The sequence below is a fragment of the Cetorhinus maximus genome, chromosome 22 (assembly GCF_964194155.1).
Source record: "Cetorhinus maximus chromosome 22, sCetMax3.hap1.1, whole genome shotgun sequence".
NCBI lineage: Eukaryota > Metazoa > Chordata > Chondrichthyes > Lamniformes > Cetorhinidae > Cetorhinus > Cetorhinus maximus.
Genome location: NC_135900.1, coordinates 42,405,269 through 42,432,385, shown reverse-complemented (window position 1 = coordinate 42,432,385; position 27,117 = coordinate 42,405,269). Strand labels below are relative to the sequence as shown.

Here is a 27,117-nt window from a genome sequence, read left to right as displayed (position 1 = left end):
AACTCTACCCTACTACACACTGTATTGTTTGTTACTAACCCATAGAAACAACAAAGGGTCCTAGCTTTATTCCTTTGTTAAAAGTAGATTAACTGATCTGAATATTGGTTGCACAGCGCCCGTAAATTTGACGCTATGTTTGCTGTTTCGGGTTCAAAATGGTGTCCACACTCTGTGTGCACGCTTCTGGTGCAAACTGTGCTGAATACCATTTCAAATACATCGTTAGCATGGGCACTAGAAGTGTGTACCAGAAGTATGCAGAATAGGCAGATCACAACATCAGTCAATGTGTCATGTTGATTTGCCATTTTCAGCTTCAACATTCCAGCTAATGTCCTCTCTTAATCTCACACAACTGAACATGCGTTCAGCAGCAGGAAGGACAACGCTCCCCACCAGCACTATTTAAACGGATCATCAACCACTTTCAGGTTAGTTGCTGATTGGTATCTACTGGCTGCTACTGAGTGTTTGGAGGGTTGCACTGCAACTTAAAGTTGTTGAAATCTACAGGGAGTGAGTGGTGTGGCACTTGATGAAGCCTTAGTTCTCACTTCAAAGGTTCTCAGACCATTTTCTCCCAGTCATGGGTGCTGTACTTTGCATTCCCTTGCAGCATGACGGGGAGGATGACCAGACATGCTTGTCTTCCATGTGGCTTTGCCTGGCTTAGTGCTCCTACCCAGTGCTACCCCAGTGACTGCAGCATGGCTGGTGGAAGACTGCTGACTTACAGTGGGGGATACCGCAGATGGCCTTGGAGGATGATCTCAAACAACTTTGGTCTTAGAAGGTCTGACTTCAGACTTTATCACCTCAGCATGGGCAGCAGCAATCTGGCTGGAGAACAGGCAACAGCAAGGACACTGGTGGCCAGTGGCAGTGATGGGAGGACAATTGCTGTCACTCTGAAAGGGCAGCAGGTTCATGCTCCACAGAGCCACTGCCACGGGAGCAGTACCTCAGCAATCCTAGTAATCTGTTAGCGGGCAGGTTGTTGTGAGGCCCTGTAAGCCCGTTTGCACACCGGGATCCACAGGCATAATGGCAGCAGTTTGAGCTTTTGTGACAACTAGCTGCACTTGCATGGCAACAAGTTGAGCTTGAATGACTTTAGACTGAGCTTCCACTGCAGCACTCAGACATTGGGGGGGTTTATCCGCAGGGTTGGGGGCCTTGACTTCAGGTCCAAATTGAGCCCTGAGCCTGGACTTGCGGGGATGCAGACCAGTGGCGTTATTGGGAGGGATGGCTTTCCAATGGGCCATCTCCAAACTTGCCATCCAATTAAGAAGGCTGGAAGACTTTCGGGTCTAGATGGTTAATGGGAGGAAATCCAGCACAGAAATTTCAGCAGCCACATTGTCAGATGTGAGCGCTGAAGTAGGTAGAGTGACATGAGGGCGCATCTATTCCCAGTCACTGTCCACGAATAGGTGATATAAGAAAGGCCAAAAGAGTTCGCGGCATTGGATAGGTGGGGGGGAAAGCCTGTCCCACAGTAATGGGCATTGCAGCAGCTCTTTATTTGTGCAATGCCTTCCCCAGTGAATGTAGCCTCTTGCAGGGAGGCACCTCCATTAAACTGGCCTCCACACATCCACCAACAAAATGCCAGCGAGCCCTCTAAATCACCCCTTACTTGGGTCTTAAATATACAAATTGACTACCTGCCTCCAAGGTGTGTACATCCAGTCCATTGGAAAACCTCTGGTGGTGAGATTGCATTGAGAAGGTATCTGCTCTCACTGCCTGCCTCAGGCCTCCTGGTCCTTTGTGGATAGTGGGGCTCTCTCCTCCTGCCCACCTCCTGCACCTTGGCCTTCAGTGCTGAGTCAAAGAACCTTTGAAGACAGTCTGCCATGTTGTGCCATCGCTATGCCTTTCCCAGGTCAAATCTACTTTTAGAATGACTTCTAACACCCGCACAGTCAATACACACCGATCCTTTAAGAGGTGCAGTATTGCAGGCTAGCTTAAACTTGTGTAAATCTTTCATGATTTTGTGCCACTGTTTAGGTGTGCAGGAGAAGGTTTACTGCTGGCGGCAATCATATTTGCCAAGTCTACATGCTGCCCACACTGGAAGCAACAGGCGCTAGTTAATGGCACAATCCCCACATCCATTTTTTGAGTGCTATGCAATTCTTTCCCCATGCCTGTAGATATTGGATGATGACTGGAATGGATATTTTTAATTGCTCCACAGGGTGTGAGTATCATTGGCAACGCCAGGATTTGTTGTCCATCCCTAAGTCCAAGGCAAGGCTGAGTTGGACAGAATTTTGATTGTCAAGGGAGTTATTTATAGTGTTATAGAGTTGATCTTCAAACAACATTTGGCTTTATTTACAAGACAGCAGTAGCAACTACACGCTTTCAGCAAACTCTATAACTTAGACGTACTCTACTCTCTGTGGAGGTTCCCTACGCTGCCAACCCATTGGTTTACATAGATCATGTGATCTTACATCACAGGATTATTCTTAAAGCTACAATCCAACATTTCCAAAAACTATAATTATTACACATAGGCTATGGAGGGGCAGGCAAGGAAGCAGCATTAAGGCCACAAACAGATCAGCAATGATCTTATTGAATATCTTTCTTATATCCAATTACTCTTGACAATCTGATGCTGAGCTGGCTTCTTGAATACAAATGAGTGCCTGGCGAAGGTATTTCAGGGGGCTGTTAAGAAGCATTGCTGTGGGTGCTGGAGTCCCATACAGATTGGACCAGGTTCTTTTCTCTTAAGGTTATTAATGAACCAGTGATTTTTTGCAATAATCCCATAGTTTCAAGGTTACAATTAACAAATTTTTAAATTCCAGATTTTATTTAATTAATTGCATTTAAATTCCTCAGATGCCAGAATGCAGTGCTTCCCAAACTTTTTCTCGATGTAACCCCATGTTAATGTCTCAGGCTTCGTGTGACCCAGAGTGAAGATTGGATGGGGATGTGGTTAAAGAGTTATTCGGCAGTAAGAGGGGGCATGTTTGTTGACTGGGGGAGGGAGGTTCAGGCATGGGTTTAAAACTTCAGGGCTTGTCCTGAAGAAAGCACAAGACCCACCTTTTTATAGGCAATGGTTGTAGCAGCAATCAGGTCTTAGAACAGATGGTGAAGCCACACCCAAGACGTGTGGGCCTGAATCTTGCGGTCTTCAGGCGAGCGTGATCAGTGGGCCCAGAAGCACATGCAAAATGCGCTTTCAGCTGCGATCGGCCCCAAATGCAACTTCACGCTGGCTGGCTAATTAGCAGGTAGCCAGCATGAAATGCGCGTTGAGAAAGGTTCAACGGGAAGAGGACAGGTGCCAAGAAAAGTGAGGCAGCGGGCGGGCACTTCTAATGAGCTCCCCGAAGGCAGACAGCTGCTGTGGAGCTGCCTCAGGGAGCTGCAGACCTGTGCAAATTAAATGGGAAGGAGAAAATACGGCAAACTGTGTCTATGCAGCACATTCAAGCACCTGACAGCAGAGCTCTAAAAACCTCAGTCCCCAGGCATTTTTAAAAATTATATTTCACCCTGAAAATTTCAACCCCGCCTTGGATCGAGATTGTAGCGAAAACACGAAGGCCTCCTGGCCGATTGGCCCATCTGGCAACTGTAAAAATGGGCGGGCCACGTAAAATCACTGTCAACTGCCTCCTTAACGGGCTTGATGGCCCACTTAGTTGTTGGTGGGTGCGTTTCCAACTGCGATGCGCGCCTACCAAGAGATGATGGCGAGACGTGTGCCTGACATCTTCTCGCATGATTTCACACGCTGTCGGGTCAGGTGCACGCCTGTACAAGGACATAAAACCCTGGCCATGAAAAAATACCAACATTTAAAGGGACCTTGCAGCTGTCAAAACGTCATCCGACCTCCACAGTTGCCATTGCTGCCTTGGAGCTCACAACCCCAAAATCTCATCCCGTGACCCCACTGAGGGTCACGGCCCACAGTTTAGGAAACTCCCACAATCCGATTTGAACCCATGTCTCATGAGATCGTTATTTCAGGTTTCTGGATTACTCACCCAGTAACATAATCACCATGTCACCGTGATGTGCTTGTGGTTTAATAGCCTGCCAACAATTTCAGTGCACGCTCACTTAGAAAGAAAGCTGTCAGTAACTTTGATACAGTATCTAACCATGAGCCAGAATGTACAGTGGAGAAAGGGCAATAATTAGTGGTGAGAATAATTTATATTACAAACTGCAAGGTTGTACTAATAGTAATAATATAATCCCTGAATAATTGGAAAGTGATTTTTAACTTTCCATAAGTCTGCTTTGTATCTTATACTATCTACAAGATGCACTGCAGGAATTCACCAAGACTCCTGAGACAGCACCTTCCAAACCTACAACCACTACCATCTAGAAGGACAAGGGCAGCAGGTAGATGGGAACACCTCCACCTGCAAGTTCCCATCCAAGCCACTCACCATCCTGACTTGGAAATATATTCCTGTTTCTTCACTGTCAATGGGTCAAAATCCTGGAACTCCCTTCCTAACAGCACTGTGGATGTACCTATACCAGCGGACTGCAGCGGTTCAGGAAGGCAGTGCCCACGACCTTCTCAAGGGCATTTAGGGATGGGCAATAAATGCTAGCCAGGTGATGGTATTTCCATCTACCTGCTGCCCTTGTCATTCTAGATGGTAGTGGTCATGGGTTTGAAAGGTGCTGTTGAAGGAGCCTTGGTGAATTCCTGCAGTGCATCTTGTAGTGGTACACTCTGCTGCTACTGTGCGTAGGTGGTGGAGGGAGTAAATGTTTGTGGATGTGGTGCCAATCAAGTGGGCTACTTTGTCCTGGACGGTGTCAAGCTTCTTGAGTGTTGTTGGAGCTGCACTCATCCAGGCAAGTGGGGAGTATTCCATCACACTCCTGACTTGTGCCTTATAGATGGTGAACAGGCTTTGGGGAGTCAGTAGGGGAGTTACGCGTTGCATGATTCCTAGTCTCTGACCTGCTCTTGTAGCCACAGTATTTATATGGTTAGTCCAGTTCAGTTTCTGATCAATGGTAACCTCCACGATGTTGATAGCGGGGGATTCTGTGATGGAATGCCCTTGAACATCTAGGGGTGATGGTTGGATTCTCTCTTGTTGGAGATGGTCATTGCCTGGCACTTGTGTGGCGTGAATGTTACTTGTTACTTGCTTGGCACGAATGTTACTTTACTGATGATCGAGAGAAGGCTCATGGGGCGGTAATTGGCCAGGTTGGATTTGTCCTGCTTTTTGTGTACAGGATATACCTGGTAATTTTCCACATTGCTGGGTAGATGCCAGTGTTGTAGCTGTACTGGAACAGCTTGGCTAGGGGCACGGTAAGTCTGTAGCATAAGTCTTCAGTACTATTGCCGGAATATTGTCAGGGCCCACAGCCTTTACTTTCCAGTGCCTTCAGCCGTTTCTTGGTATCACACGGAGTGAATCAAATTGGCTGAAGACTGACATCTGTGATGCTGGGGACCTCCGGAGGAGGCCGAGATGGATCATCCACTTGACACTTCTGGCTGAAGACTGTAGCAAATGCTTCAGCCTTATCCTTTGTGCTGCTGTGCTGGGCTCCTTCATCATTGAGGATGGGGATATTTGTGGAGCCTTCTCCTCCAGTGAGTTGTTTAATTGTCCACCACCATTTGCGACTGCATGTGGCAGGACTGCAGAGCTTGGATCTGATACATTGGTTGTGGAATCGCTTAGCTCTGTCTATTGCTTGCTGCTCATGCTTTTTGACATGCATGTAGTCCCATGTTGTAGCTTCACCAGTTTACCACCTCATTTTTAGGTATACCTGTGCTTCACCTGGCATGGTAGAGTGGGGAATATGCTGGGCTATGAGGTTACACATTGTGGTTGAGTACAGTTCTGCTGCTGTTGATGGCCCACAGCACCTCATGGATGCCCTGTCATGAGTTGCTGATTCTGTATGAAATCTATCCCATTTAGCATGGTGGTAGTGCCACACAACACAATGGAGGCTATCCTCAATGTGAAGACAAGACTTGGTCTCCACAAGGACTGTGTGGTGGTCACTCTTATGGTTACTGTCACAGACAGATGCATCTGTGGCAGGAAGGTTTGTGTGGATGTGGTCAAGCATGTTTTTCCCTCTTGTTGGTTCCCTCACCACCTGCTGCAGACCCAGTCTAGCAACTTTGTCATTTAGGACTCGGCCAGCTCGGTCAGCAGAGGTGCTACCGAGCCACTCTTGGTGATGGACATTGAAGTCCCCCATCCAGGGTACATTCTGCATCCTTGCCACCCTCAGTGCTTCTTCCAAGTGATGTTCAACATGGAGGAGCACTGATTCATTAGCTGAGTGAAGGCGGTATGTGGCAATCAGCAGGAGGTTTCCATGCTCATGTTTGACCTGATGCCATGAGAGTTCATGGGGTCTGGAGTCGATGTTGAGGACTCCCAGGGCAACTCCCTCCCGCTGTATACCACTGTGCCATCACCACTGCTGGGCCTGTCCTGCCAGTGGGACAGGACATACCCAGGGATGGTGATGGTGGAGTCTGGGACATGATCTATAAGGTATGATTTTGTGAATATGACTATGTCAGGCTGTTGCTTGACTAGTCTGTGAGACAGCTCTCCCAATATTGGCACTAGCCCCCAGGTGCCGGTATGGAGGACTTTGCAGGGTCAACACGGCTGGGTTTATCGCTGTCATTTCCAGTGGCTAGGTTGATGCCAGGTGGTCTGTCTGGTTTAATTCCTTTTAATTGACTTTTTAGTGGTTTGATACAAATGGCTGGGTCATTCAGGGGGCATTTAAGAGTCAACCACATTACTGTGGATCTGGAGTCACATGTATGCCAGACTAGGTGAGGATGGCAGATTTCCTTCCCAAAAGGACATTAGTGAATCAGATGGGCTTTTACAACAATCGACAATGGTTTCATGGTCATAATTAGACTTTTAATTCCAGGTTTTTATTGAATTCAAATTCCACCATCTGCCTTGGTGGGATTTGAATCCATGTCCTTTGAACACTACCCTGGGACTCTGGGTTACCAGTTGGCGTCAGAAGAGCAAGGGGCAAGGCTACCAAGGCAATTTGGCAGCCACCCGCCCTGAAGGAAGGCTGCAGCTGGCAATGGGGGAAGGGTAGCAGGAGGGCACAAGAACTACTACTGAAGACAGAGCTAACTAGAGATGATTGAAACCCAGTACTGAGAGGGACTGTAACTTTCCAGGTAGATAGTCACAGACATCTGTGCCCTCATTGCCGAAGGCCTCACACCTAACTGCACTGATTGCCATACTCTGATAGCAACTGCCAAAGTCACTGTAGCCTTGACTTTCTTCACTCCTGGTTCCAGCCAAGGATCAGCTGCAAACCTTGGTGGAATCTCTCCAGCAGCTGCACATTACTGCATCTCGCAAGTTACTGATGCCCTCTTTGCCAGAGGTGGACAGTACATTCATTTCATGACAGACAAGACCTTGCAATGGCGGAGGACATAGGCTATTGCCACTATTGCTGGTTTCCCCAGGTGCAGAGTATTATCGACTGCATCCATGTGGCCATCATGGCATCTAGTGGCTGCCCACTCAGATTCATCAAGAACAAGCACTTCTACTCCCTCAACATCCAACTGGTCTGTGACCACAACAAGAGCTTCCTCTATGTGTGCACGCATTTTTGTGGCAGCGATCCATGCTGCCTCAAATTTTCACTCCAACCTCCAAAGTGCATGGGCGGATTCTAAGGAACCAGGGATATCTCTTGAAGACATGTTACACACCTGTCTAGGGGAGCCCGAAACAGGCACAGAGGTGATACAACTAATATCACCTGCTCAATAGGACAAACATCGAGCAGGTAATTGGGCTTCTGAAGATGTGATTCAGGTGCCTGGGCCAGTTGAGTGGCACCCTCCACTACCCTCCTGCAAGGATCCAGGTCACAATGCTGGTCTCCTGTGCTCTCCGTAACATAGCACTCTAGAGAGGTGTGGACCTTCAGTAAGGTGGGGCCCTGGAAAGGAGACAGTTCATCGGGGGAGAGGCAAGAGATAAGAGAGTTGGCACAGACATGATGGGCTGAATGGCCGCTTTCTGAGCCATAACTTTTCTATGGTTTAAAGGGTGGGTGGGGTGTGTTTCCCGCAAGGCAGCCCTGGCCATCAGGAACCACACTGGACACAGAGTGCCCAGGCAGAAGGAATGCCCCCTACTGGGCCACTAGCAGGCCGGACAATTTACCTTGTGGCTTGCCCAGGTGGTGTTGCAAACCCCCCCCCACCCCCCATACCCCAGCTACTGGTAGAAAGCCAGCAGTGGCAGGTCATTTAAAGGCCTCAATTGGCTTTTGGACAGCAATGCCATCCTGCCCAGAATTAATTGGAGGTTGTCAGGAACGACAGGGTCTCCACCCTAAGCCTTCCCGCCTTATTATGCAGCGCTCTCTGCCTATACAATTCTGAGGGGTGGGGGGCATTCAACTCTGCCCTTCATCTAACCCATTTCCGTTCCTGCCCCACTGGCTCTAAGTAGACAGGAAACCCCTCTCCTTACCAATTAAGGGCTTCCCCATGCAAAAATCTTAATTTTAAACGATTTCCTATCAGAGGTGGGGTTCTGACCTGGAACCACAAACCCAGCTTATTTCCCACCTCCGTGGCAAAAATTCAGCCACACAACTGCCATCTAACTTCTGGAACAACTACATTCCTCTTTAAAAATGATTTTTTTGCCTCTCCTCCCCTCCTAAAGGAGTTGTCTCTACAGTGACATACCTGGAAAAGTGTTCTTATGTGTGAGCCTTGACAATGAATGTTGACCACAAGGGCAGCTTGAGCTCACACATGTCCTTACTCCACAGACTCACATGCACACTTTCCACAAAGGGGTGCAATGTTTGGAAATCAAACAAAGGCAAGATACCAGCCAGATTTTCCTCTTTCTCACCCAGTGGTGAGAAGATCAATGAACCTTCCTACTACTGCTCAGACCAATTAATTCAGTGAGTGTTAGAGAGTTGATTTTCCAGGCAACTTTTCGTGGTGGAAACATTGAACTTTATTTACAAGGCAGCAGCAGCACCTACATGTGTGCACCTAACTCTATAACTAAAGAAAAGCTCTCCCCTAGAGGCTCCCCACACTGTTAACTGATTGGTTTACATAGATCATGTGAACTTACAACACAAGATTATTCTTAAAGCTACAGTCCTACATGGTGTAAACATGGTGGTGGACAATTAAACAATTCACTGGAGGAGGAGGCTCCACAAATATCCCCATCCTCAATGATGGAGGAGCCCAGCACGTCTGTGCAAAAGATAAGGCTGAAGAATTTGCTACAATCTTCAGCCAGAAGTGCCGAATGGGTGATCCATCTCAGCCTCCTCCGGATGTCCCCGGCATCACAGATGCCAGTCTTCAGCCAATTTGATTCACTCCACGTGATACCAAGAAAGGGCTGAAGGCACTGGATGCTGCAAAGGATATGGGCCCTGACAATATTCCGGCAATGGTGCTGAAGACTTGCTCTAGCCAAGTTGTTCCAGTACAGCTACAACTCTGGCATCTACATGGCTATATGGAAAATTGCCTAGGTATGTCCTGTACAGAAAAAACAGGACAAATCTAACCCAGCTAATTACCGCCCCATCAGTCTACCCTCCATCATCAGTAAAGTAATGGAAGGGGTCATCAACAGTGCTATCAAGTGGCACTTGCTTAGCAATGACCTGCACTGATGCCCAGTTTGGGTTCCGCCAGGGCCACTCAGCTCCTGACCTCATTACAGCCTTGGTTCAAACATGGACAAATGAGCTGAACTCCCAAGGTGAGGTGAGAGTGACTGCCCTTGACATTAAGGCCGCATTTGACTGAGTGTGGCATCAAGAAGCCCTAGCAAAACTGGAGTCAATGGGAATCAGAGGGAAAACTCTTCACAGGTTGGAGTCATACTGAGCACAAAGGAAGGTGGTTGTGGTTGTTGGAGGTCAGTCATCTCAGCTTCAGGACATCACTGCAGGAGTTCCTCAGGGTAGTGTCCTCAGCCTAACCATCTTCAGCTATCTCATCAATAACCTTCCTTCCATCATAAGGTCAGAAGTGGGGATATTCGCTGATGATTGCACAATGTTCAGCACCATTCATGACTCCTCAGATACTGAAGCAGTCCATGTCCAAATGCAGCAAGACCTGGACAATATCCATGCTTAGGCTGACACGTGGCAAGTAACGTTCACGCCACACAAGTGCCAGGTAATGACCATCTCCAACAAGACATAATTCAACCATCGTCCCTTGATGTTCAATGGCATTACCATCACTGAATCCCTCACTATCAACATCCTGGGGTTACCGTTGACCAGAAACTGAACTGGACTAGCCATATAAATATTGTGGCTACAACAAGCAGGTCATAGGCTAGGAATCGTGTGATGAGTAACTCACCTCCTGATTCCCCAAAGCTTGTCCACCATCTACAAGGCACAAGTCAGGATTGTGATGGAATACTCTCCACTTGCCTGGATGAGTGCAGCTCGCACAACACTCAAGAAGCTTGACACTGTCCAGGACAAAGCAGCCCGCTTGATTGGTACCCCATCCACAAACATTCACTCCCTCCACCACCGACGCAAAGTAGCAGCAGTGAGCACCATCTACAAGATGCACTGTAGGAATTCACCAAGGCTCCTTCGATAGTGCTTTCCAAACCCACGGCCATTACCATCTAGAAGGACAAGGGCAGCAGATAGGAGGGAACACCACCACCTGGAAGTTCCCCTCCAAGTCACTCACCATCCTGACTTGGAAATATATCACTGTTCCTTCACTGTTGCTGGGTCAAAATCCTGGAACTTCCTTCCTAACAGCACTGTGGGTGTACCTACACCACATGGACTGCAGCAGCTGAAGAAGGCAACTCACCACCACCTTCTCAAGGGCGACGAGTGGTGGGCAATAAACACTGGCCCAGCCAGCGAAGGTCACGTCCCATGAATGAATAGAAAAATAACTAGAAACATATTAAAACACAGGAACAGGAGTGGGTCATTCAGTCTGATAGAGCTTGCTTTGCTGTTTTTGTTAGATATGGCAGCTGTATCTTTTTAATTGCAGTTGCCTGCCTTTTCTCCATTCCCTTTTAATTCCTTTACTTCAGAGAAATTCCCTTACTTGCCAAATAATTCTGACTTTTAAACATTTCAATTATTTCTGCATCTTGGATATATTCCCATTTCCAAATCCAAGTGATAAAACTCCAGCACCAATCCCTGAGGGACAAGGCTTGTCACTACTTATCAATCCAAAAATATCACTTTATCAACAAATCTCTGCCTGCCCTCTCCCAACCTGTTTTTTAAAAATTGTTTATGCCTCAGTACTGTCCTGAAATGCATTACTATGCACAATTTTGGTTTCCCTATCTAAGAAAAGATATATTTTGCCTTAGAAGCGGTTCAGGGAGGGTTCACTAGATTCGTTCTTGGTATGAGAGGCTGAGCAATTAAGGCCTGTATTCTCTGGACTTTAGAAGAATGAGAGGTGATCTCATTGAAACACCCAAGATTTTGGAGGGGCTTGACAGGGTAGACAGGGTAGAAACTGAGAGGCTCTTTCCCCTGGCCCAGAATCTAAAACACGGGCACAGCCTCGATCATTGTGGACTAAAATGAGGAGAAATTTCTTCTGTCAGAGGCGTACCTAGCACAAAGGAAGATGGTTGTGGTTGTTGGAAGTCAATCATCTCAGCTCCAGGACATCACTGCCGATGTTCCTCAGGGTAGTGTCCTAGGCCCAACCATCTTCAGCTGCTTCATCAATGACCTTTCTTCTATCATAAGGTCAGAAGTGGGGATGTTCGCTGATGATTGCACAATGTTCAGCACCATTCGCAACTCCTCAGATACTGAAGCAGTCCAAGTCCAAATGCAGCAAGACCTAGACAATATCCAGGCTTGGGCTGACAAGTGGCAAGTAACATTCATGCCACACAAGTGTCAGGCAATGACCATCTTCAACAAGAGAAAACCCAACCATCGCCCCTTGATATTCAATGGCATTACTATCACTGAATCCCCCACTATCAACATCCTGGGGGTTACCATTGACCAGAAACTGAACTGGATTAACCATATATATACTGTGGCTACAAGAGCAGGTCAGAGGCTAAGAATCATGTGACGAGTAATTCACCTCCTGACTCCCCAAAGCCTGTTCACAATCAACAAGGCACAAGTCAGGAGTATGATGGAATACTCCTCACTTGCCTGGATGAGTGCAGCTCCAACAACACTCAAGAAGCTTCACACCATCCAGGACAAAGGAGCCTGTTTGATTGGCACCATGTTCACAATCATTCACTCCCCCCAACACCGATGCACAGTAGCAGCATTGTGTACCATCTACAAGATGCACTGCAGGAACTAACCAAGGATCCTTCAACAGCACCTTCCAAACCCATGACTGCTGCCATCTAGAAGCACAAGGGCAGCAGATGGTTGGGAGCACCATCGCCTGCAAGTTCCCCTCCAAGTCACTCACCATCCTGACGTAGAAATATATTGCCGTTCCTTCACTGTCACTGGGTCAAAATCCTGGAACTCCCTTCCTAACAGCACTGTGGGTGTACCTACACCACATGGACTGCAGTGGTTCAAGAAGGCAGCTCATCACCACCTTCTCAAGGACAACTAGGGATGGGCAATAAATGCTGGCCCTGGCTGCGAAGCCCACATCCCATGAATGAATACCAAAAAAAATCAAAAGTATAATTACTACATTCCTTCCCCCTTAACTTTTCTGTACATTTTGTATCCACAAGGATATTCATCTCATGACATTACAATATTTATATAGGTCATGAAATTACAAGTTCAGTCTTTCAGGTGTTTTCCTGATCCGTGTGGAACATCGTAGTTCTACGACTTCCGATTCTTTGACAGAAACCACTTTCTCGGAACCACATAAACATCAGCTGCCTCATTAGACACAGGCAGTTCAGTGTCGTCCACTCCGACAGAGACATCGGGCATGTCAATCCTTGATTGAGCAACTTCAACAGGAACCATTGGTTCAGCAATGGTTACAGGTGGAACATCATTATGTTGGGGTATCTCCCTTCTTCTTAAATGATCCACATGCTTACGGGTGATCCGGCCCTCCACTTCCACGTGGTACGACAATAGTCCGGTCACAGAGTTTACTTTACCAGGTAACCAGTCCTCCACCGAAATTCCTTACATATACTGCTTCTCCAACAGTAAATTGTCACTCACGACTATGCAAATCATGAGTCGCTTTTTGGTTCCCTTGACATTTCTCCACCTTCCCCTCCAAATTGGGAAGTATCAGGCTTAGTCTTGTTTGAAGATGGCACCTCATCAATAATTCTGCAGGTGTTGCACCTGTCATAGTGTGGGGGGTTGTTCTATAGTGAAATAGGAAATGAACAAGTTTAGTTTCCAATGATTGACTTGTTAACTTTTTCATTCCCGCATTAAAAGTTTGTATTCCTCTTTCTGCCAGTCCATTAGATGACAGATGGTATGGTGCAGTCTTCACATGGTTGATACCATTCAGGCTAACAAACTTTTGAAATTCAGCACTAGTAAATGCAGTGTTATCTGAGATGATTACTTCTTGCAATCCATGGATGGCAAAGTTTTGGCATTGTTTTTTAATAGTAGCGCCTGACGTTGGCAACTTAACTTCACAAACGTCCAACCACTTGGAATAAGCATCTATAATCAGTAGAAACATGCTTCTAAGAAAAGGACCGACATAATGCATGTGCAATCTCATCCAGGGTCTACCAGGCCACTCCCATGGATGTAATGGGGCTGCCACCAGCAACTTATGTAGTTGTTGGCATTGCACACAGCGTTTTACCACCTCCTCAATATCGCCGTCCACTCCCGGCCACCAAAGATAACCTCACGCTATCGTCTTCATTCATGAGATTCCCGGATGGACACTGTGTAGCTCTACTCAGAGTGGTTCCCTTCCTTGTGAAGAAACTTCTTCTCATGCACCCCATAATAGAATACCATCTTGACTGCTCATCTTGTGTCTTCAGATGAAAAATGGCTTCAATTCGTCAGAGACAGGATCCTGGGACCATCCATGTAACACTTGGTTTCTTACTCGGGACAGGACTAGATCACAATTCGTCCAGTTTCTTATCTGCCTGGCACTGCCTGGTGAGGAATCCAGGAAATTCATCACTAATACGAGCTCCTGTGGGATTGGGACAAGTTCATCATTCTCTTGCAAAGGAAGGCGACTTAGGGTATCAGCATTGGCTATATGAATTCCTGGTCTATGCACAGAGGTGTGTTCGTATGCTGCCAAAATTAGGGCCCATCTTTGAATTCATGTGGAAGCTACGGGAGTGATAGCCTTTTCTTCACTAAACAGGCCCAAAAGTGGCTCATGGTCTGTTACTATCGTGAAATGTCGCCCATGCACACATTGGTGGAATTTTTTTACACCAAAAATAATCAACAGACCTTCCTTTTCGATCTGAGAATATCCTTTTTCAGCTGTGCTAAGTGTCTTGGATACATAGCCTATTGGCCTCTTTGTACTGTCATCCATCTTGTGAGGTAACACAGCTCCCACTCCATAGGGGGACACATCGCAGGTTAGCACCAATTCATTTGTCAGGTCGTTGTACACTAACAAATTTGAAGAGTGCAAGGGCTGTTTTACTTTCATGAAGGCTTCTTCTTGGGGTGACTTCCAAACCCAGCGCTGGTTTTTCTTTAGCAGTGAATGTAGAGGGGCTAGGGCCATTGATATATTTGGTAGAAATCGGCCATAATAATTTACCATCCCTAAAAATGACTAAAGTTCAGAGGCGTTCTTAGGTGCAGGTGCCTCTCTGATTGTTTTAACCTTCTCTTTAACAGGGTGTAACTCTTGGGCATCTACCCGGTGGCCCAAATAAATTACTTCATTTGCCTGAAATGTGCATTTTTCCTTCTTTAGGCGCACTCCTGCTTCTAAAATCATTTCAGGACTTCCTCTAGATTAGCCAAGTGTTCCTTTTCTGTGAATCCAGTTATCAGTATGTTGTCCATGTAGACCACAACTTGAGGTAGTCCTTGTAGCAAGCTCTCCATTGTCATCTGAAAAATGGCACAGGCCAAAGAAACACTAAAGGGCAGGCATGTGTATTGATATAACCCTTTGTGGGTGTCTCTGGTCACAAGTTCTCGGAAGGCATCATCCAGTTCCAGTTGCTGATATACATGACTCATGTCAAGCCTTGTATATGTTGTCCCTCCTGCTAGTTTTCAATCTTGGGAGTAGGGTACCTGTCCAGTGCGGCTGCTCTGTTGACCATTGGTTTATAGTCCCCACAGATCCGGACGGTCTGATCTGGTTTAAGGACAGGGACTATGGGTGCTGCCCATTCTGAGAACTGAACCGCTTTTATGACAACCAACCTCGCCAGACAATTCAGCTCGGCCTCAACCTTCTCTCTCAGGGCGTTTGGCACCGGTCTTGCTTTCAAGAAGTGAGGGGTTGCTTCCAGGTCCGTGTAAATCCTGGCCTGTAGGCATTGGATTTTTCCCAGTTCATCCTTGAAGATGGTGTCATTTTTTTTTTAGCAGCTCTGGCAGTCCTCCCATTCTCAACTGGAAGATTTCGGACCAGTTTAGTTTAATCTCTTTCAACTAATCATAACCGAGAAGACTTAGTCCCTCACCTTTTACCACCATCACTGTTGGTTTTGCTGTTTGGTGTCTATAATGAACAGTTACTCTGGCAATACCTTTTACCTGGATTTCTTCACCTGTGTACATTTTCAACTTGGCGGAAGTTTGTTCCAAATTTAATTGTTGAGCACTTTTATTTAACTACCTGACAGTGTGGTCTCCTACTACAGTGGTAGAAGCACCATTGTCTACTTCCATTTTTAATGGTTTACCCTTCACTTGCACTGTAACAAATATTGGCTCTGTCTTCCCAACTTTCATGTTGAATAAGGAATAAATGTCAGAATTGTTTGTTTCTGGCTCTTCCACACTATATTCTTCACTGGATTTCGTTTGTTGCATGGAAGCCTGTTTTAATCTTCCTTCGCAATGTTTCAATATGTGTCCTCTTTGTTACTACAAAAGTAACACTCCAGCTTTTTAAATTGCCAATCATTCGGAGTATGAATGTTTCCATGTTGATAAAAATTAGTTTTCGAATTTGCTGCTAATCTGTTTCTTCTAAATTTTCAGCCAGCGGAGCTGTTTCCACTTCGCGGCGGAGTCCCCACTTTTCGTGCCACTTTCGGCTGATTGCTCCTGCCCAACTAGGAAAATGGCGCCAGTTTGCGCACTTTGAATCGCTTGTGAACCCCTTACAGCGCTTTCCATCACAAGCGCTATTTCTAACACTTTCTTAAAATCAAGATCTGCTTCAGCCAGCAATCTTCGCTAAATAGCATCTTCTTGCACGCCACAGACCAAACAATCTCTGAGCCTGTCATTCAGGGTTTCACCAAAATCACAATATTCCATTAATTGTTTTGATTTCACCACGTAGGTCTCAATGGTCTTCCCCGGGGCTCTATTCCATGAATTGAACCTGAACCTCTGCATTGTAACTGAGGGCTTGGGTTGAAAATGTCCTTTAACAAGGTCTACTAATTCACTGAAGGTCTTCGAATCTGGGGCACTGGGGGCCGTGAAGCTTTGAATTAAACTGTAGGTCTTCCTCCCACAAATACACAAAATAATCACTCTCCTCTTTTCCTCCTCCCGTGATTTTGTTGGCTTGAAAGTAGAATGCAAGACGTTCTATATATTGAGACCAGTTGTCTGTGGCTGATTCAAAGGGGTTAATTCTGCCAAACAATGGCATCTCAGATAAGTATATCTTCTTTCTTTTTAATGAACTTAGATACTCACAATCACTGGGTGAGGGACAGTACCAGATCTGATTTGTCCTTGTTGCCAGTTTGTTATAGAGTTGATTTTCCAGGCAACTTTTCTTGGTGGAAACGTTGAACTTTATTTACAAGACAGCAACAACAGCTACATGTGTGCACCTAACTCTAAAACTAAAGAATAACTCTTCCCTTGAGGTTCCCCATGCTGCTAACTGATTGGTTTACAGAGATCATGTGATCTTACAACAGGATTATTCTTAAAGCTGCAGTCCTACGTTTATCAGAATTATAATTACTACAGTAATGTTCAGCATTGGACTGGAGACCTCTCAGATCAATATTATTCAGTTACTCACAGGGTTAATTCATTGAACCACCAGATAGGAATAAGTGGCATATTCCAATTTTAGGTTTAAAATCACTGATATATTTAAATGGCTGCCACCTCATGCAATGGGCCCTGGTTCAGGGTTGGGAACTGGATCATTTCTTAATATGAAAGCAGTAAATAGGAATTGGAGAAGGATTAATACCTGTTTAACGAATAGACTTCCGAGGAAGTTAGAATAACTAGGGACAAAATAGGTATGAGATATGGGATGAAACAATACAAGTTCTGATGGTTAATTTCTTTATTCTTTCTTTATTCTTTCCCTGCTGTCTCAGATCCTCACTAGGTGGACATGTGGTTCAGATGCAGTTATAACTGTATAACTTTGATCTTGCAAATTGCATTTTCATCAGTAGCAAAATAAAAAAATAAAAGCAGGAATTTCATGACTTTTGGCAACGGTGCAGGATTAGTGCTATAGTTTTACAGCTCTATCTCTCTCCTATGCTTATCTCTAACATGGCTCCATTGCCAGTGGAAAATGGGTTTTAATGTTACAGTTCTATTTCTGACCTACATTCCCTTCTAGTGAGGCTCCATGCTGGCTGTGGAATGGCTTCTTAGAACTCAAATTATGTTTGATCCTGAGTCTCATGACTATTCTGCTCTCTGTTTGGGTTTTGAAATGGAACATTACTGCATGCTCTTCTGGCTTGCTGTAGTCTTGTGACCTCTGCCATGAGGCACTCTCTCGATAGGATGCCATTTTAGATCAGTTCAATAAAGACAGACACTGAGAAAGCACTGCAACATGAAACATGGCAATCAGGACTGGGATTTAAGATAGTTTTGAAATGCTGGAAATTCTGCAGAGAAGCCACAGCTCAGAAAGGCACGCAGAAATGTTCAAATCTGCTGAAAGCTGCTGAAGAAAAGACAAGGGAAAGCAAACTCAAACCAAAGGCTGCAACGAAAATACTGGGTGAGTGAACATGGCAGTAAACTTTCCCCTCCCAGCTCCTGTAGAAATGAAAGGTGATAGGTGATAGAACTGGCAGTTCTTCCACTTGCAGTGGCAAAACTGAGATTTAATTAACAAGCCAGAGCCAATAATAGTAGCTACACTTCTAACACTGCTGGGGAGGGACTGCTGAAAATTGTATCTAACTGACAAACAAAGAAAACAGACATCAGAGATTTTGAAAGCCTTGAACACACATTTTGAACCCTGAGCAAATGACGCTTATGAACGCTATGTATTCAACGCTGGAGTTCAAGATGAAAATGAACAAATAGATCAGTATGTGTTAACACAGCTTGCAGACTCATGTGAATTTGGACAGCTAAAAGAGGATCTGATTAAAGATCACTAGTCTTAGGCATACAAGACCCCTTAGTGAGAGCAGATCTACTGCAAGAGGAGAAACTTACACTTAAGAAAGCAATAAACGTATGTAGAAATGTGGAAGCTGTAAAACATCAGCTAGAGCACACATATGGCAGAACAGACCAGGAGATACATTATGCTGAGAGACATTCCTGGCCAAAAAGAGCAGAACAATCATGGACAAAGGGCAGGATGCAAATACTGCAGGTGACATCATACAAAGGAAAAGAAGGATTGCCCAGCGTGAGGAAAGTACTGTTTTAACTGTAATAAGCTGAATCATTTCGCAAACAAGTGTTTGGCTGGAAAGAAGCAAAACAAACCTATGCAGGTGGCCACTGGCAAATATCAGCAGAACAGCCTGATGAAGCACTATACATAATAGAACATGTTGGTTCTGTCAAGTCTATAGGTGATAAATGGTTTGTGACTGTTACAATGATGACCCAAGAAGGAGAGCATCAAGTGAACGAGAAGTGCCAGATAGACACTGGTGCATCATACAACATCATGACCTTCACAGACCTGTGCGAAGTGGCTCAACATGGCGATCTGAAAATGAAGCCCTCAAAAGTAAAGTTGAGATTTTATGATGGCACAATACTCATACTGAGAGGACAAATTATGCTGAGAGCCCAATGCAAAGGCAGGAATGAAGATCTGGAGTTCCAGATCATAGATGGCATGCAACAGCCACTCATCTCAGCTGGAGCAAGTCTAAAGCTTGGACTGGTAATCCTGAACGTGCCAGAGATTTACAACATGTCACAGCATGTAAAAGCATTGACTGTCGAACAGATCCTAGAGAAGTACAACAATGTGTTTGCAGGGTTGGGATGTCTACATGGAGAATATCACCTTGAAATGAAGGAGAGTGTAGGACCAATTGAGCATCTGCTAAGAAGAGTTCCAGCTGATCTTAAGCCCAGCCTAAAAGACAAGATAGAAGAACTGGAAAAGAAGGGAGTCACCAAGAAAGTGACAACTCCTACAGACTGGAGTAGCAGCATGGTAGCAGTGAAACACCCTGGAAAGCTGAGAGTATGCTTAGACATAAAGGATCTAAATAAAGTGTTGAAGAGATCTCACTAGCCCATGCCAACCATTGAAAGAATTTTACCACAACTTGCCAAGGCAAAGATCTTTACTACCCTAAATGTGAAGGATGTTACCAGTAAGTGAAGCTGGATGACAGGAGCAGCTTTCTAACTACATTCTGAACTCTGTTCAGGAGATACATATGATTGCGCATACGTTTGGCATTTCCACTGCTCCAGAAGAGTATCAACGCTGACAGCTTGAGATAATCAGTGATCTTCCCAGAGTGAAATCCATAGTGGATGATTTGCTAGTCTATGGATGTGGAGACACAATGGAAGAAGCCATAGCTGACCATGATCAGGATTTAATACGACTTCTAGAGAGAGCTCACCAGATGAACCTAAAGCTGAACAAGAAAAAATTGCAACTGAAGATGCCCAAAGTCAAGTACATTGATCATGTACTGGCAGCAAAAGGTCTTCACCTGGGTCCTGACAAGGTGAGAGCTGTAGCAGCAATACAGCAACTAACAAGTGTGAAAGCAGTGGAACAATTTGTTGGATTCGTGAACTATTTAGCAAAATCTTTGCCCAGTTTGTCGCCGGAGTGTGAGCCATTGTGCAGGCTCACTACCAAAGAGGTGCAGTGGTATTGGGGCACAAAACAAAAAGCAGCATTCACCAGTGACGGCAACACCAGTGCTGAAGTACTATGATGTCAATGATGAAGTCACCTTGCAGTGTGATGCCAGCAAGACACGTCTCTGAGTAACCTGAATGCAGCAAGGATAAATAGCCACATTTGCATCCATGGCACTAACATAAATGGAATGATGCCATGCTCAGATCGAGAAACAGTGCCTGGCTATTGTTTTTGTTTGTGAGCATTTTCATCAATACCTGCTTGGGGGAGACAAAGTGACAGTGGAGTCCGACCACAAGTCACTTCAAACCATTTTTTTTCAAACTGCTATTATCTGCTCCAAAGTGTTTGCAAAGAATGTTACTTTGTTTACAGAGATATCATTTGGATGTGACATACAAGCAAGGGAAACAGATGTACATCACTGACAAGCTATTGAAAGCAGCACTCCCCATGAAGAAAGTTGAGGACGCTGAAGCAGAATGTGAAATCTTCTAGATTCAAAGTGAAGCAGCAGCTCAACATGATCTGGAAATCATCAGCCCAACAGAGACATTGAATCTGGCAGATGAACACCTTGCTCAAATCAGGTGAACTACCCAACAAGATGCAACTCTCCCAGCGCTACAAGAAGTAGTGATAAAAGCATGGCCCGAGAGCATCAAGGGCACACCTGTGGTCACAAGAGCATATTGGGCATACCAAGATGAATTGACAGCCCAAGATGGCACCATGTACAAAGGAAATAGAGTAATCATCCCTAAGGAGATGAGAGGGGAGATACTGAAGCACATCCACGCAAGCCATCAAGAAATTGAATCAAGTCTGAGAAAGGCAAGAGGAGTGCTCTACTGGCCAAACATGAGCAATTAACTTAAAGACCACGTCAGCCAATACGGTGCTTGTAATGAGTACCAAGCTAAGCAAGCTAGAAAACCACTGATGATGATACATAACATCCCAGACAGACCGTGGATGAAGCTGGGAGTAGACTTCTTCACTCTAGCAGGAACTGATTATCTTATCATGGTATACTAATACCCTGACTACTGGGAGTCAGACCAGATGACTTCAAAGATGACAGGAGAAATAATGGAATGCCTGAAAGCACATCTCAGTTGGTACGACATTCCAGACATTGTGATGAGTGGCAATGGCCCAGTGTTCACGAGTGAAGAGTTAAGCCGCTTCACAAAGGATTGGGAAATTCAACACTATACATTGGCCAGGGTTTTCCATGCCCACTGGCGTTGGGTGTGTTTGGTGGTGTGAGCAGACAATATGGTGCGATCGGTTTCAGGATGGCGTGAAACCAATTCACGATCGCCCACTCAGCCCGGCAATGGCTGGCCGTGTTTTCTACCATCGGACATTGGGAGCCTCATTGTGTCACGCACCATCATCATCTGCTGCACCCTTTACAACCTAGCACTGCAACGGGGGCGACGAGTTGGCTGAGAAGGAGATGGAGGAGCTAGAGGTCTCCTCTGATGAGGAGGACGCCGATGGGGATGAGTGCGAGGAGGTCCTCGGAGGCGATAATGACAGGGATGAGGCCCTCGCACTGACTAGACAAGGCAGGCGCACCCGAGAGGCCCTTGTAGCTGTTAGATTTGTGGAGAATGATGACAACATGCAATGAGGTGACCCCATAGATCCTCACTTTGCATCTATGAACATTTAACTCCAGTCTGGCTTATGGCAGCGCGAATACCCTCTTGTGAGAATGCTCTCATCATGGAGATGCAATAGAGGCCCTAACAATCGCTCGATTGCAGGAGGGCGATGATGACATGCAGTGAGGACACTCCATAGATCTTCATATAGCCTCTGAGAATGTCTGACTCCTGTCTGTCCGAGGGCAGCTCACATGTGCTCTGTGATCAGGGTCATATCATGGAGACGCAGCCAGAAAACTTTAGAAGCATCTGCTCCTTTGTCCGCCTTCAGCACCTGAGCCCTTCAGGAGCACAATATCACTGTCAGAGATGCTGAAGAGATGAGGGCCAGCCCCACCTTAAAGGTGCTGAGAGCACAAAGAGAGAATGACAGAACTCGGTGGTGCCTGCCACTACATTCTGGCAGCAATGACAAGCATCATTGAGGTGTAGGCATCAGTAATGTTTCCAGGGAGTGAGAGCTCGGACCATCACTTTGGTCTGAAGGCTGCACAGAGCACAGGGAAGAGGCCCTGGATTGAGACACTTGGAGGGCCCCGGCCTGCTTTCTGGGTGTGGCAGTGGCCCCCTCCTCGGCCTGTGAAGCTGGAGCTGCTGAGGTCACAGGAAGAGGGCATTTGGATGGGCCGGAGACTCCTGGAGTCACCTGGATGGATGGCCCTGGGGTGTGCATCTGCTGATCCTCCTCCCTATGGGTGCCCAAGGGCCTCAGGCTGACTCCTCGAGGAGAAGGGGTAGCTGGAGTGAGATCAAGTTGCCTGGCACCCCTCTGGCATATACACAGTTGGAGGCCAACTATGGCATCAGCCATGGAGTTCAGCCAGTGCAGCAATGCCGGAGCGACGTCCTGGACCAAAGTCTCCATGGCGGCCGCCATCCTGCCAGTATTGACCTCGGTGTATTGGCATGCTGGCACTACCACCTCAAAGTGAAGGCTGACGGACTCCTCCATCGTGCCTTGTAATCTGAGGAGTGCAGCGGACATCCCTTCCTGTTGTTCCCGAGCTTGCCTTTGCAGCTCCAGCAACTAAGGTGTGGCCGAGTCCAGAGGCTCCTCATCTGACTCAGACTCAGCAAATCTTTGGCCTCCGGCAGTCCTCTGAATGCCGGACACTAGGCAAGTATCTGCCGCTGCCTGCTGTGGATCAGTGTGATGTGCTCACTAGATTGTGATCCCGAGGCTATTCTAAAGCTAGGTCCCACTGAGGTGTGTGTCTCCGCACTGGTGGAGGGTCTGGGTGAGTGTGAGTGATGGGACTTCAAGGAGGGTGCCTTCAGATTCCTCTTCAGAGGTTTCCTCGGGGCTTGATTGGAGGCCCTGGGTCATGGACCCCATAAGCTGTTTCCCAGATGTGCCTGCGAAAGCAAGGAGAGATAATTAGTGCATGGTAGTGGCCTGTGAAAGAGGACACATCACTCACATCATGGTTGTCTGATGGATGTTGCACTGCTGGACCCTCACGTGGTAGAACAGCGCCGACCTCACCGTCAGTGCACGACCAGTCCAGATCACCTCCGGCCAGCTGGATGGCTCTGTTTTTAAAGCTCGTGAGGGCCTGAATTTCAGGCATTCCATCACCGGTCTGCGACCTCTCCTTCTTGTTGTGTGCCAGCTTGTCCTGCATGAATACAGATGGAGGGAGTGTAAGCAGGACACCTGCCAGGCCAGATGATAAGGATGCCTGGCATGTGTGGGTGGTGAGTGGTCCCATGGATAGGATGAGGACAATGATGGTGAGTGTGAGAGAGTGAATGGTGATGTCCCTTGAACCGGCAGTGAGTGAGGTCCCTGTGGGTGTGTGCTGGGTTTGTGAGTGTGAGAATTGAGAGTGATGAGAAGAGTGACTTACCCTGGCAGAACAGAGGAGATCATTCATCCTCTTACGGTACTGGCTTGCTGTCCTCTTTTTAAGGGTGTGGCGCTGACCACCACTCAGACTGCCTCCCAAGCCTGGTTGGTCATGCCGCTGCCCATCCTATGGCTAGAGTGGGAGTAGAGGATATCCTGGCGGGATTCCACAGCATCCAAAAGACGTTCCAGTCAAGCATCGCTAAACCTGGGGGCTGCAGTCTTTTAGCCTTTCGTGGGCATCTTCCCTGCAGCAGTCATGGGCTGGAAGAGCTGAGACGTGTGCACACAACTGGAGTTTAAATATGGCGCCTGGCATGATGAAGTGGTGAGGTGATGGTGGGCGGGCGAATGACAGCCTGCCCACCAAGGAAACGGCGTGTTTCCTGGGAATGCATAAATAATGTGGGAGTTTAGGACGATGCGACATGGAAACCAGTCATTCCGGCCGGTGGGTAAAACATCGTTTTTTACCTGCTCACTACTGCACTTAGTGCAAATCTGGGACGATTCCACCCATCATCTCTGCACTATTCCCAGTCGAATGGAAAGGCTGAGGTGGCAGTGAAAATCAGTAAAAGAATCATCAAGAAATCAAGCAAATCTAGCCCAGTTGTATACAGGCAATCTTCGAGTGGAGAAACACACCAATTGAAGGCATGGAAAGTAGTCCAATCCAAACAGTAATGTGACACCACACAAATTACTCTTCCAATAGCAAAAAAGCAGCTAAAGCCAGAAGTACTAACAGGCATGAGTGAAAAAATCAAGGTGAAATGACAGAACGCCAAATCTCATTGTGACAAGACTGCCAAACTATTGTCAGAGCTGAACGCTGGACAGCCAGTCAAGTGCAAACCCACAACACTCTCAACAGGAGTCAGCCCACATGGAAACTTGGGACATGTGTAGAGAAGTTGTCACCTCGATTGTATGCAGTGGTAGTGAGCGACTACACATACTAGCGCAACCACTGGCATATACGCACAACTAATGAAACTGTTCTTTGCAGTTGGCCGGTCAGGGAGAAGGGACCTCACCAGCTGTACTGAGTACAGAGCTACCGTCAATCCCAGAGGTCCACGGTTCCCCAACAACGGCAATGGAATAACAACAGTTACCGTGGCAACAAGTGCCATGGGAACGGTACTCTCCAGACATGGAGCATCACTCAGGCAAACCGCCAATGACAACGCGCACATGTACCATTAAGAGAGTTACACAATTTAAAGACTATGTATGCAATGCAGGTACAGGGACTGACTAGAAGAAGAAACAGTTGTTTATGCATGAGAACAGTGGGTGTATAGTGGGTAACTTGGGCAACTCATAGTTATACATCATTGTGCATGCAAATTTGTCTTTAGTTTGTTAGGAAAAAGAGGATGTTTGTATCTTGTTTGTTATGAAAAAGGTGATTTTTGGTTTTTGAAATCAACATTACTACATGTCCTATTTGGCTTGCCATAATCCTGTGACATCACTCTCACTGTAAAATGCCAGTTTAGATCAGTTCAACAAAGACAGACACTTGAGACAGGACTACAATCTTTGAACACAAAACACTCTCTGGTTTTAGAAAAGGTGCGTATTTGAGTGATGAGAGTGATAAACAGTGCTCAGATCGGTTCTGAAACAGGAACTGGAGAATTCAGCAAAGATTCATTTCGTGGTCTTTCTTAAATTTTACAACTGTAAATCATAAGGTTGTAATGGTTACTTATATGTAGCTGAAACCATTATCTGATTTGACTTTTTCATATCTTCCTCCCCCTAAACCCTTCTCTCTCACAGATATACACAAATGCATGCAAAGAAATTAAACAAAATTTTACAGTCAAAATTTGCATCCAATTAATTATCTAAAAATATTTTCATGTCAGCATTGACAGTAAATACAGAGTTTTATTTTAATATGACATTCATTGTTCCATTGATCAAGGACAGGAAGTGTTGCAAAGAATTTAGAATACAGACCTCAGGCAGCAATGATGGGTCATTCTGAAGCAAAAGGAAACGTAGTTCATTCATGTCCAGTCCCTGGAGCTGATTAATGCTAATGATTTTCCAGTTGTGAAAATTACGGACACCATGGGAATATTTGCAAGTATTGCTGAAAGGAATAAAACACAACTATTTCATGGAAAAAACTTGCAATGCATTTTTGTCACTTCCTTTTCAAGGATCTATGCCTAGACTTTCCTTCCGGTGGGAATCCTTCTAGAGTATGCATTTGCCGCGTGCTCATTTGGTCCAGATAAAAGATCTCTGGTGGGCCCAATGCAATATTTTTACTATTCTTATGGTTGTGCCGAGCTGTGGTGGAGATTCTAAAATATGGTTTCCAATCACTGATCCGCACTAAGACTGCCTATTTCCACCTCGTTACATCACCAATTCCATTTGTGCAAGATGCTGGATGCAGTAGAAAAATAGCTCCCTTATACTTGCTGACTCCTACCATGTCCTCTGGTTGGCATGGACAAGATGGGCTGAATGGCCTCCTTCTGTGCTGTAACTTTTCTATGGTTCTATGTCCCTATTGCTGGACTCTCGCTCAGCATGTTCTGCCAACTATCTGGGACATGTTAGAATACAGTCCAATATTTCAGAATAGCAAAAACAGACAGAACTAAATCATGGCTGCTGGAAGCCAAGGATCTACCTCATGAAGGTCCGACACGTCCCTTATCTTCTTTAACCTCTTGGTCTCCATTTATGGTGATAGACTGTCAACCAATATTCATTGCAAGCCCACCAATTCCCACAGCTACCTCGACTACAGCTTCTCACAATGTGCTTCCTGTAAGGACTCTAACCCATTCTCCCAGTTCTTCCGCCTCTGTTGCATCTGTTCAGATGATGCCACCTTCCAAAACGGCACTTCTGACATGTCTTCCTTTTTCCTTAACCAAGGGTTCCTTCCCACTGTGGTTGACAGGGCCCTCAATCTTGTCTGACCCATCTCCCGCACCTCTGCCCTCACCCCTTCTCCTTCCTCCCAGAACGATGATAGGGGCTCCCTTGTCCTCACCTTTCACCCCAACAGCCTCCGAATTCAAAGGATCATCATCCTCTATTTCTGCCAACTCCAGCATGATGCCACTACCAAACACATCTCCCACCATCACCTCCACCCCTGTCAGCATGCCATAGGGACCATTCCCCCTGGGAAACCCTGGTCCACTCCTCCATCACCCCTAACTCCTCATCCCCTTCTCACAGCATCTTCCCATGCATTTGCAGAAGGTGCAACACCTACCCCTTTACCTCCTCCTTCCTCACCGTCCAAGGGCCCAAACACAACT

General features: G+C 46.2%; 1 protein-coding gene across 1 annotated transcript in view; it reads right to left on the bottom strand.

The window, feature by feature from the left end:
• The window catches only part of LOC144696639 (protein mono-ADP-ribosyltransferase PARP12-like), an 83,293-nt gene that overhangs the window by 47,702 nt on the left and 8,474 nt on the right, over positions 1-27,117 (bottom strand). The window contains exon 2 of the mRNA XM_078568180.1: positions 25,787-25,922. Within this exon, the coding sequence (XP_078424306.1) occupies positions 25,787-25,922 (136 nt within the window). The remainder of the gene's footprint in view (positions 1-25,786; positions 25,923-27,117) is intronic.